Raw genomic sequence first — 13,124 nt, forward strand, 5'->3', positions numbered from 1 at the left:
CAAGTACATGCGTACGCCACACTTCCTGAATAGCGATTGAACACTGCTTGTAAAAAAAAAAAAAAAAAAAAAAAAAAAAAAAAAAAAAAAAAAAAAAAAAAAACCGAAGTCGGAAGTGTAGTCTCCCTCTGTAACGCTATTTCTTTGGCGAAGGCGGGCTTTCCTAGTGCTTCCATCAGTTCTATGCTACATATAGCGAAAAACAATTTGCATCATTTGCTAAATGTTATTAAAAGTCGCAGTATATTTATTACAATATATTTAGTGCACATCCAAATTTATAAATGCTAATATTAAAATGCGTTTTGATTTTATTTCTTTTTACTCACTTCAACACCACTTCAAGAAGGTGCACCCATGGGACACAGTTTGCTTTACCCTTACTATTTTCCAAAAATAAATTAGTCCAGTTCTTCGAAAAGCACATCAACAGGAATCTGTTAATGTATTGAAGAGATACATTGCAAAACGTATCAAGTTCGTTGGGGGGAGTGATCAGTAGTCTGCTGATTTCCTACAAATGACAGTAGCAAAAGCGAAAATTTACCCCCTTTAACGATTAAAATAATATAGTATCATTTTTAATTTATTTAACTTGTCATTTAATCGAAATACACAGTAAATGCTTTTATTACTGTAATCGAAATCGGCATTTATTGCTGTTTCATAAATCGCCATTTTTATTTATTTATTAAATAAATAAATCAGCTAACGTCTTTTATTCACTTATATAACGTATAACATTACCAGCTGGATGGGTAAAGCAAAAATGCTTTTCTTGTCCCCCTTTATCTGTCTAAGTGATACAATGGATGAGATATTAGTGAGCTGTCTGCTCACCTTCTTGCGGCCTGATGTTGGCTATCTTCGGTTTGTAGTAGAATTGATTTTGGTCTTTTAAATTTGCAGTATATTACTTCGCTGTAGTTGTTAGCTTGCTCGATCAGTGGGTTTTGAGTTCAGATTTGCCTTGGAGAAGAATTTTTCAGCTAAATAACGGAGATGTGAGGGGATGTAGGGGATATTTACTTCTCGAGGGATCTGGGAGTTTCTTATGTACCATGGAGCATCCAGGATCATTTTTAGCCACTTATTCTGGATTCTTTGTAGTTTCTGTATGTTAGTTTTTGAGGTATGACTCCATGCTGGAGAAGCATAGGTGATGACTGGGCGAATTACGGTTTTGTACAGAGTTAGCTTGTTTTGTAGATCTAATTTACTTTTACAGTTGATCAGAGGTAGAGATGTGCAATTACTCTGGATGTCTGCACTGGTGTTAGTTTAATGTGCTTGCTAAATACGAGTTTGTTATCTAGTTCACTCCGAGACATGTAACTTCTTTCTCCCATGGGATCTTGACTCGGTGGAGCTGAATGTCGTCCTTGGTGGTGACTGGAGAAATAGTACAGCTGAGCTGTTAAGGGGGTTTACCTGGATCCTCCAATCTGTTAGCCAAATTTCTAGTGTGCTGACACTGCCTTACAGCCTTCTATTTGCCATTTGAGGGCTGAGAGATCTTAATAATATCGCGGTGTCATCCGCACATAGTGCTGTGATGATATTTCTCTGATTTGGGAGGATATCGTTGCGTAGATCGAGAACAGTAGAGGTATTAAGAGTGAGCCCTGTGGCAATCGTGCACGGATCTTGCGTCTGGTCGACACTGTTCCGTTTAGTTTGATTTGCATGTGTCTATCACTTAGGTATGCTTTAATTAGTTTAACTAATTTTATTGGAAACTTAAATTTTATCAGTTTGTAGAGAAGACCCTGATGCCAAACCTTATCAAAGGCCTTCGCTACATCGATCAAGACCGTAGCTGTTTGTAGGTTACAGTTAAAGCCTCCTGATATGCATTCCACCAATCGGTGTATTCGTTGAACTGTGGAGTGATCTTTTCGGAATCCGAATTGCTCGTCTGGGATAATTCCGAGCTTGTCAGTGATTGCTTGTAGCCAGGTGAGGATAAACTTATTGGTGACTTTTCCAGAACTTGATAGGAGGCTGATGTTTCTGTAGCTTTCTGGAAGTTGAGGGTTCTTGCCTGGCTTTTTTATGGGTATGAAATCTGCTGTTTTCCAAGTTGTCAGGAAGTGGTGAAATCTGATGATTGCATCTGCAATGTTAACAATGTGTATTATTGCTTTTCTTGGTAGCAACTTTAGTATTCTGTTAGTGATACCGTATGTACCTGGAGCCTTTTTGTTGTTCAGTTGTGCTAATATTTTAGTTATTTCCCTTGGGGTAGTGGGAGAGATGGGTTCTGAGTTATCAGTGAGATGACTTAATGCTTTTCTGACCCAGCGATGAATTTTGTAGATGAAGTTAATGTTTAGGATTTTGTAGGATGGGCTGCACTGCTCCTCCAGGTTGTCTATAAGGGCTTCTGCCTTTTTTCCTCGTCTGTGTGTGCTGTTCCTTGTTTGGTTTGTATAGGAGGTAAGGGTTGACTTTTGATGTGTAAGATTTTTAGGAATTTCCATACGGTGTGATTTTCTGAGTTAATTGTGGCTAATTTGGTTTTCCATTCTTGATTTCTGTGGTTTTGTAGAGCTTCTCCGACTTTTCTGTTGAGATTGTTTAGTGCTGTTTTATCCTGTAAGGCTCTAAGGTTGATATCTCTTTCTTGCTTTCTTCTTGGTCCTAATGAGGTCCATGATTTCTTCTGCAATCCTATTGGTCGAGTCGTGGACAGTGGTTTCCGTTACTGCTTTTTGCATTTGGCTTATTAGCTTGTTTATGGCTATGTCTATCTCTTTTTTTTTTGTTTATGATGGGCGGTGGACCAATGTATTCTGGTAGAATTTTTGAGTTTCTCCCATGCTATAAAGGAGCACTGGGGAGATAGTTGTTCTTGATTGCCTAGCCTGAGTTGAATATGGTTGTGGTCTGATGAAAGTTCTATTATTTCTAGTTGGTATTGGTATGGGATGTGTTTGATTATTGCGTTGTCCAGAACATCTGAATTTCCTGTTGGGCTGTGATGTGTGGGGTCGGTCGATCCAACCACGATGACAGAGTTGTGCATTGCATAGTTGTATAAGGTGTGACCTTTGATACTTATGGACAAGCTAAACCAGAATCTATGTTTCGAGTTGAAATCCCTTGCTAAGATTATGAAGTCTTTGGATCCGAGGATGGAGTCCAGGTCAGATATCAGTAGTGGGATTCTAGGAGGGTTGTAGGCTGCATAAATCTTTAGACTGCCTGCATTGCTGGTGGGTACCTCCACTCCAGTCACCTCTAGGTTCGTAGTTGGGGGTCAGGTACTGTGTTGTGGTTTAGGTAGCTTTTTATATAGACGGCTGTGCCTCTGCCTGTTGCGCCAAGTCGATCCTTTCTGTACATGGAAAAGCCTCATAGTCTTGGGTTATTTGCTGGTCTAAGGTGCGTTTTATTAACTAGAATGATGTCAGGTTTGTATCCGGATACAAATTCTTGGAGTTCCATTATTTTGTTTGTTATTCAATTTGCATTCCAAGCTACAATCTTTAGTGAGTTTGGTTAGAGTTTTCTACTCATGGCAGAGGGCTGTTAAGATGGACTGGGTTCCTTGTAGGAATCTCTTTTGGGAGGATGGTGAGGGGCTTGCCCTGCTGAATTCTTGCATGGTGGCGAGCGAGGCTGTTAAGATTATTTCTAATTTGGAGCCTCACTGTTCGTAGGATGTGGGAGTCTTTTCGTGAAGCCTCTGCATACGTTTTTGTTATGTTGGTTGGTTGCATTCTCTCCTGTGTTGTTGAGGTGATTTGAGATGGTGGGTGAATTGCCTGCCTGATAGTGGAGTCTTAGCAGGGAGGGGGGGGGTGAAGTTAGTTCTTGTTATCCCACGATTTTTTGGGTGGAAAGTACACCCCTTGTAATTGCCGGGGCTGAGGACCTCTACAGTTAGCACAGCATACTGGTGTTGCTTTCGACTTGGTGCAGGTGCTTGTCTGATGTTCTTTGCCACATTTTAGATATCTGTAGTCTGCTTTACAGTGCTTTTGGGCATGACCAAACGTTTGGCATCTATGACATTGTCCTGTCGATGCCTCTTTCTTAGTGGCTGTTGTTATTTTCAGCTGGTATATATTTATTAGTTCGTATATTCTTTCTTGGGTGTTGGATATTTCTACCAGTACTACTGTAGAAATATCTAGAACCCACACTATTTCAGACAATATTTTGTTAGGGACCACATGATGGCTGCACTTGTTGAGCCATCTCTCTTCACTGAGCCACTTAATTAGTGATAGCCTTGAGCCAGCTCTCTCATTGGGTACCAGTGGAGATTGAACTGACCTCTCAGCTTCCACAAGTTAGATAGGACTAAAATGGCCTCGCCTACTCCCTATACAGAAATAAAAAAAACATTAACTGATTTTTTTTTAAATTATTTAACAGGACTCTGTACTATTCTTGTATTTGCATTATTCTAGTTTTAAAACAGATGAATAGATTACCAAGGTTCATGATACAAGTTTAATGAAGTGAAACAGCACTGGAAAAGGATTAAAAATAATTATTTCTTCCAATATTGTGAAAAACTACTAATATGAGATTTGAAACGCATTGGCTTTTAACACTCGAAGAATAGTGGTAATCCAAGATGGCATAATATTCAAACATAATGGGAGTAGACCACTAATTGATATATAAAAAAACATGAAAAAAAAAGAAAAAAAAACAGAGGAAGATTGAAGTATTGTCTTATTGATGTGTGATAGCTTTAGAATAGCAAAATGCAAGATCTGGCAAGTAACATATTAGTTCAGTATGTACAGCAAACATATATTACCTCGCACACACCACTTCAGGATATATATATATATATATATATATATATATAAAATGATAAGCTTTTTTTTTGTAACATTTTGAAACTCAGGGCTATCCTGAGTGTCGAGTCTTCAAAATTCGAGTCATCAGAATTCAAGAACTTGCCTTCCAGTCCGCAACTCGAGGGGGGACGATAGGAACCCCGCGCTCGAGTTTTCAAAATTCGACTCATCAGAATTCAAGGAGAACCGGCCTACCAGTCCGCAACTCGGGGGGTTGGGCGCCAGGAACCTCTGAGGCGCCGGGGGAGGAACCCCCTTTCGAGTTTTCAAAATTCGATTCATCAGAATTCAAGAACTTGCCTTCCAGTCCGCAACTCGAGGGGGGGCGATAGGAACCCCGCGCTCGAGTTTTCAAAATTCGATTCATCAGAATTCAAGAACCGGCCTTCTAGTCTGCAACTCGGGGGGGGGGGGGGGTGCCTGGAAACCCCGCTTTCGAGTTTTCAAAATTCGAGTCATCAGAATTCAAGAACTGGCCTCTAGTCTGCAACTCAGGGGATTGGGCACTGGGGAGAACCTCCCCTTTCGAGTTGTCAAAATTCGATTCATCAGAATTCAAGGAGTACCGGCCTTCTAGTCCGCAACTCGGGGGATTGGGTGCCTGGAACCCCCACTTTCGAGTTTTCAAAATTTGAGTAATCAGAATTCAAGGAGAACCGGCCTTCCAGTCTGCAACTCAGGAAATTGGGCACTGGGGGAGGAACCCCCCTTTCGAGTTTTCAAAATTCGAGTCATCACAATTCAAGGAGAACCGGCCTAGCAGTCCGGAACTCGAGGGGTTGGGTGCCGTAGGCAGAGCCCCTAGTGTGTGTGTGTGTATATATATATATATATATAGAGAGAGAGAGAGAGAGAGAGAGAAATAACGATGTCCTCTACTAATCCCATGGTGAAATGTTATCTGATGTCAATTTTTTAAAACAATTCTTGTCTCATCTCTTTTTATTTCCTTAATTTATTCTTGCATCATGGAAATTAATAACCACACTATATTACCCATTTTGCAAAACAACAAAAGATTATCTATTAGTCCATTCTAAAATACATTGTCCTATTCAGATCCTCATGGAATGTTATCGAATTTCCCAGCTTCATGAAACTAATTCTTCAGTGTCCTGATTAGTCCAAAGAACATCAATTCCACTTCTACCGAAAGTGCATCACCCTGGACAACAAGGCTTATAAAGATCGAGAGTGGTCTACCTTAGATATATGGGAAGGTACAGCAGCAATATTCCTTTTGAATATTCAAGAGAAGTTAATTTTACAGTTGATTATTGACCAATGAAATTTGATTTCATCGTGAAGAATTAAGATTAGTGTTTAGTTATTCAGAATAACAGAAGAAACAATTAACGGTAATGGTTCTGTCTCATAAAAATTATTATTAATCAGGCCGCCATGGAGTCTAGAGATTCTTAATGCGAGGTCCTTCTTAGGAAACACAAAATCTATCATACCATCCCTTGAGCGCATTGATCATTCCTGCTCTAGCCACTCTATCAAGCAATGCATTCCACAGTTCAACCACCCTTCACGCAAGGAAACCACTCCTCACAGTTTCCGTTCGTAACTTCCAGGGATGGCTCCTTTTCATTATTTCTTCTTGCTGCTCCACCAAGTGAAAGAACACCCCAGTGTCCACCCTGTGAGTGTAGCATAACTTTTGCACGGAGAGCATTTGGTGAGTAGCATTTATTCCCAGATGAAATGGTGAGTGCACAAACATTGAACCGATTGAAGATGAGGTATGATAAACATCTGTTACATTACATCTTACTATTGCCTCACTCGATGATTCTTCACGTGTTTTTCTAATAATAATAATAAATTGAAGGATTATTGGCCACAGTGCACTAGTCTCGATGATTATAATTGCCTCTCGCGTTAAATCAAAACATAGTTTAACATAACGACATAAAAAAAAGTTATATATATAAATATAAATAGTAAATAATATTTTCTGCATAATGTCTTTCTCACAAGCAAATACATGCAATAAGCCGTTAGATTTCCAAAGCAGGAAGAAATATTATTTAGAACAAACTCTAAACAAAAACTTTGACTTGCTGTATTTGGTCTGCTTCTAGTGGAAAAACATTGTTTTCCTGAACTGTATATAACTTCAAATGAAATGAAAAATTCTAACTCCCCTCCCATTCAAAAAAATACAAAATAAAAAAGATTTTTTGTACTGTTTCAAAAACAGTGCAAAAACTAGTAAAATAAAAAATAGTATTTCAAATTTTGAAAGGCAATGCAATTTGAAACGGTCATAATTAAAATATATACCGGTACTCTGTGAGTTTGTGTGTCTATGTAATAAGCAGATGATATTACCCATTCTACGTTTCTAAAGAGCTACACTGGAAAAAAAAATATTCTCGAGAATTTTAAAAGGTGACAAAATGATAAATGAATCACAAAAACGTAGTTGTTACGTTAGAACTACCTAACTTCTTGTTAACTTTATTTCTGTGATGTTTTCCTTTTTCGCACTATCACATCAAGCAATTACTTGGTGTTTATTTTTTCTTTCTTCCCCCTTCCTCCCAAAGTTCTCGGTATAAACAAATGTTTTTTGGGCATTCCACTTTTATAAAAGCACCATGACACTTCAAATTGTAAAACCAAACTTCCTTCACACTGGTTATTCATTTCTCTGTAATGTATATACCATGCTGACTTAAGCAGAGTTCTTTTCAAAAATAAAGTGTTAGTTTAGCGATAATTAAATATGTTTGTTATTAATATGTAGTGCACAGTTCACCGGTGTAGTAACTTGACTTGAAAAGCTTGAGTTACTGCAAAAGAAAGTTGCTGGGCAAATAAATCAACGTTCATCCTTCCTAACTAAATTATTTCGTTAACTAGTATTACATCACACGTAATATGACAAACTTTGACTGTTATAAGAGAAATTTTTCCCATCAAGCCAAGAGATACATCGTTATGCAGAGGTAGGAACGCTGTTTGGGAAGTTGTCAGAGGGGTGCTAATACCGGCTCGTAGCTACAAATTTTTCAATAGCGCCAATAATCAAGTTATGATTCGGATGCACTTCGTTTCTAAATTTCTTGATTTGTATAATCCCTACATATCGCAACAAGTGAATAAAATGGCTTGTCAATAACTGCTAATTTTTAGGGTATACTGCTTAAAAGCATGCTGATGGATGCACTAAATTAATTCGGAGAACCACGCAAGTTATTTACAGTAATTACTATAGGAAAATAGTTTTTTTTTTTCTTTTAGTGTCAACGGCTCCTTTGTCTTAATAATACAATATATCACACATACCAAGTATTTTGGAGAAGATCAACAATTTCCAACTGTTATACAAGCAAAATAGTTACATTTCAAAAACATCAATGTTCGTAAAAGAAAAGCTAAATTTTCCGACCTGTAATGTAAACAAACACATCCCAGAAGACAGATTGATTACCCTATTATCGGAATGGATTCTCCTTTTTCTGACATGCGCAGAAGTGTCGAGGGACCTCTAATCGGTGGGCGAACTATAGTATAATACGCACAGAAATCAGAAAAAGTAATTCACTTGGGAAATTATTTTTCCCGAACGAATCAAAGGGCTGAAATAACTCATTTTAATTATTTATACACAAGTTCCAATCTCCTGTTTTTCCTTAGGAATTTTGTTAGCGCATCATCATAAACTGAAGTTTTTCCCCCTTCCGTTCTATCATCAATGTCTTTTAAATTGCGATTATGCTTAGGCCAAACAGCCTTTTCCTGTGTTTGTATTCCTCTATAAAAGACGTAAGTATTCTTTTCATAGGCGAAAAAGAATGCTCGACTCTAACAATACAGTTCGGAATCGACATGACGAGTTCTGCTTACTTATAAATTTCCTTGAATGCAACCTGAAGTCGATTCTCTTTCAAGAATTTTAATAGGTTTCCTATTAAAATTCTTCGTGTCTGAGTGCAAGTCAATAAGGTCAGTTAACTGCAGTGTGATGAAACATGAAGATTTTCTTTAATATTCTGTTCTGAAGATTATACAATTCGCCACGGATATTTTTGTATGCGCCCCTAAGATACAAATTCCACACAGAATTCTTCAGTATACCAGTGAATAATATGGTCTGTATAAATGTATGAAATATTATGCCTTCTATAAAATATGTACCTTAATTTGGTTGTAACAGCTTGGATATGGGTTTTCCATTTCAGATTATGATCTAAGTATATACCCAGATAGTGGTAGGTATAGACTCATTGAGGAGCTTCGCAAATGCAGTCACTTCTGGGGTCTGAGGAAGTGGTATGATATTTAATTGACAAGACTGGTTTTCTAACCTTCAGTTCAAAAGTATAAATTTAGTTTCATCAATGCTCATTTTGAGCATTCAGAAGTCTGAATTTATGCAGATTTAATAAATCAGATTCCTCATTACACTTTAAGATTGGTATGTCGCTTGATGAGAAAGCTATTGCCATATTATCAGTATAGCTGATTAAGTTTTTCCTATAAATTCCATTCAACAGAGGTCGCTTATATAGATAAAAGACTCTAGGCTCCTTAATTTTATCTATGAGGAACACCAATTTTGATTATTGGTATTCGTTCAAGCTGCCGCTTCTTTGAACTGCTTGGCATCAGTTTTTTAAATAAGATTGCAACCATAGACGGTGGAAATTCTCAGAAAGAATTTTTCTTTCTAACTAACTTGACTTAAAAGTAATTTAATCAGGAATAATCAGTTTTATTTTCAAGAAACAAGAACTATGATACAAATAAATCATTCGAACACGTACAATCAAGCTTATGTTACTGGGAGTATTTAATTAAAACAACTTTAAGTTTGGTCATAGCGACACATGTACCTGTTATGAGCTTACAAGTAAACAGCATAATACCACAATAAAACATTATGGTACCGGAATAGGAATAAGCCTTTTATCCTCCGCTTGGAGGTTTGTGAAATCAAAGGGCAAAGCATGTTTGTTATTTCCTTCAAGGACAATTGAAAGTTTCACAACAAAAGAACTCTTCCATTCTAAATTTATATTCAACAAAACTGCAGAACCTGAGAAGAGAAAAATGTGACACTTCATTTAATGAAGCTGCTGAAAAGGACTTCAGCATGCTAATTTTATTTGTTGGTAAGAGCCTTTTATCATATCATGGCATTTCAACTGAAGGTGAGTTAGCCTGTCTCACGCGAGGATGTAGGTTTTCCTCCCTATAACCTGGGTTTTTCTTGCAGAAAAACAAGCGAACCGAATAGAAAAACACAGCGATTTTAGACCAGTTGTCTCTGCCTTAATTCAAAATTTAACTGAATCCTATCCCATTTTCCTTTATCATTGAGTTTAGTAATTTGGCATCCTTCAGAAGTTTGAATGCGACTTCCAACAGCTGCTCATCTAAATGTAACATTAGAGGAGTATGCTTCAAAAATTTTTATAATTTTTTTTCTGATTATTTTTAATCATTCCTATTTATATTTTCTGAGACATTTTAACTCTTATTTTATTTATTTTTTAACAAACTGCATCGCTCACCTCCTCAAAACCCGTGAATGTACCCATATGTATACTCATCAGTATTCTTAGCTTAACCCTCTCCTTATTAACTGCAATTACTGATAACTGATGTGGCATGATGGATATCAGTCCCATGGACTCCGATCCCTTCGTCACTATGAAATAGTCTTGTATTAAAGATTAGCGAGCACCTGGCTCACCCTATTTAGGGCTGTACGGAGGCACCTGAACCGATAAGCAGAGCTGCTTTAGCGCGCTTATGTTTCCACCTGTCGTGTTCATCATAGTTAGATGACTCTTGAATGAATTGATTTGGATGAACAGCTGCTTTGGCAAAATAAGCAGCAGCACTGTTATGGAGGAACGTGGGAATATCTGGAATTCAGTCAGTCTGTGAATTTGCTGTGTAGTGCTATGTCCGGTACAGAAACCAAATTGTTCTTTCGGAATTATGTTATTTTTATTCACTTCCTCATTAAGTCAGTTGAGAATGACTCTTTCTGCGATTTTTCCTAGGCATGATAAAAGACTGATAGGTTTATAGTTCTGTGGCATTTGAGGTACCTTACCAGGCTTGAGTATAAGGAATATATCAGCTTGTTTCCATCTTGAGGAGAAATAATTTAATCTTAGCAGTGCATTAATAATGGCTACTAAATGCATGACAGCTTTGTGTGGGAGGGCTTTGTTTTGTTGGTAATTTCAGATGGACCAGGGGCTTTTTTGTTTTTAAGCTTCCTAAATGATTGAATAGACCTCTTCAGGTGAGGTGGGACAGATATTTTCATGGCTATAAGGTTGCCGAAGCGCGGAGCGTACTCGACGATGTATTTTCTCTATGAAGACCAGATCCGCATGCGCATAATTAGGACGGCACTGAAGTTGGAGAGCGTCAGCGAAAGCTTCTGCTTTTTCATCATCTCTGTAAACAAGACCTCTTTCTCCGTGAATGGGCTGGATGCTAGAGCGATCCGTATGGAGAGCTTTAGTCAACTTCCACAGAGAATTATCTTCAGTTTTGAGAGAACAGTTTTCTTTCCCATTGCTGGTTCCAGTGATCTTAATGCATAACGGACTAGGTGGTTGGACGCTCTATTTAGTTCCCGACGGTCTTGCAGAGATAGCGTGTTGTGATAGTGGCATCTGAGTCTATTTTTGTTCCTGATCAGAGCAAGGATTTCTGCAGGAAGTAAGTTAACTTGAGCTGGGGTAGAAGTAGAGCAAGCTGCGGATAAGCTAGTTTATTTTACATTCAAGATTGCTGACTGCCATGTCAATTTCTTCACGGGAAGACATAGTAGGTGCTGAGTCTATGATAGTGTTCATTTTAGCCTTAAATTTTGCAAAGTTAGTGTGGGATTGGCTGGGAATGAGCTCAGGCTCCCCTCCTAAACTGGATTGTGATCTGAGCTAAGTTCGTCAACCACTTGAAGTTGGAATTGATTAGAAATGTTAAATATAGCAATATCCAAAACATCAGGTCTGCCAATCACTCCATAATGTGTTGGCTCGATCGGACCTGCAATAACAATATTTCTCTTCAAGGCAAAATTGTAGAGGATCATTCCGTTGTTGTTAAAACTCTTGCTGTTCCATAAAGGATGCTTGGAATTGAGATCTCCTGCTACAATTATTGCTTCATTGGTGTCTAGTAGCTGAGAGAGATCAGAGGGGAGAAGTGGTTTGCCAGGGGGGTTGTATACAGAATAAATCTTTAAGCTGCCTGCATTGTTGGTATGAATTTCTATGCCTGTCTCCTCGAGGTTAGATGTATTAATCTTCTTAATCTCATTATAGCGAATGTTTCTTCTGACAAAGATGGCAGTGCCTCTACCTCTGGCATTAAGTCTGTCATTTCTAAGTAACGAGTAGTTTCTGAGTTTGGGATTATCGCAGGGATGTAGGTGAGTCTCGTTAATGAGGAGAATATCAATTTGCAAATGATCTGTAAGTTCCTATAATTCCAAAATTTTGCTGTTGAGACCGTTTGCATTCCAAAATATTATCTACATAGAATTTGATGTTGAAGCCGAATTAATCATTAATCATGGAGAAGATGACTTGAGTATTCCTAAGGAATTTGTTGGTGTCGGCCTGGCTTGGATTTGTTTTGCTGAAGGCCATTAGCATCTCCCCTAATGAGGCAGCAAGAATTGCTGAAGAATTTTGACTGCTAGTTGCAGGGAGTACCTCAGTGTTACTCGAGGAAACCACGGAAGCATAAGATTTATCTGGCGTAACTACCCGCACTTTGATTTCAGGCACAGATCTCATGATACTTTTCTGAATGGATGGGACTGACTCCTGTCTAGACTTTTGGAGGTTGGATGGATGTAGAGAACCCTTGTAATTTGCAGGATGTGGGCCGCTGCAGTTCGCACATTTAGCAGGTATGGTCTTGGCTTGATGCAAGTGTGCGAAGGATGGTTGCCAACGCACTTTAAACACTTGTAATCTGCTCTGCATAGCATTTGCGCATGCCCATATTTTTGGCAGCGATGGCATTGACCAGCCGATGGCTTTCTTCTCAGTGGCTCAGTCCTGATCACCAAGTTGCAGACTATTCTGAGATCGTAGATTTCTCTCTGATCTTTACTGATCTCCACTAAGACCAGAGGCATGGGATGCTTGTCTGCTCGATACATGCGAGAGATCTTGATCGGCTCCAAGCCTTGTGATCTGAGGTCAGTAGCTATCTCTTCTGATGTTGTTTTCTACCAATCCTCTGATAACTACCTTAAGGTTTTTTTCGCTTTTCAGTTGGTATGTGTGATACGGTAATTTCTGT

The 13,124-nt window shown here is 38.4% G+C and overlaps 1 protein-coding gene across 1 annotated transcript in view; it reads right to left on the reverse strand.

Moving 5' to 3' along the window:
• The window catches only part of LOC150098505 (uncharacterized), a 45,258-nt gene that overhangs the window by 19,761 nt on the left and 12,373 nt on the right, over nucleotides 1-13,124 (reverse strand). The window contains exon 3 of the mRNA XM_090405243.1: nucleotides 7,826-7,916. Within this exon, the coding sequence (XP_090261369.1) occupies nucleotides 7,826-7,916 (91 nt within the window). The remainder of the gene's footprint in view (nucleotides 1-7,825; nucleotides 7,917-13,124) is intronic.

The sequence above is a fragment of the Typopeltis vanoorti genome, chromosome 15 (genome assembly GCF_054136105.1).
Source record: "Typopeltis vanoorti isolate ZY-2024b chromosome 15, IOZ_Tvanoo_1.0, whole genome shotgun sequence".
In the NCBI taxonomy this organism is placed as follows: domain Eukaryota; kingdom Metazoa; phylum Arthropoda; class Arachnida; order Uropygi; family Thelyphonidae; genus Typopeltis; species Typopeltis vanoorti.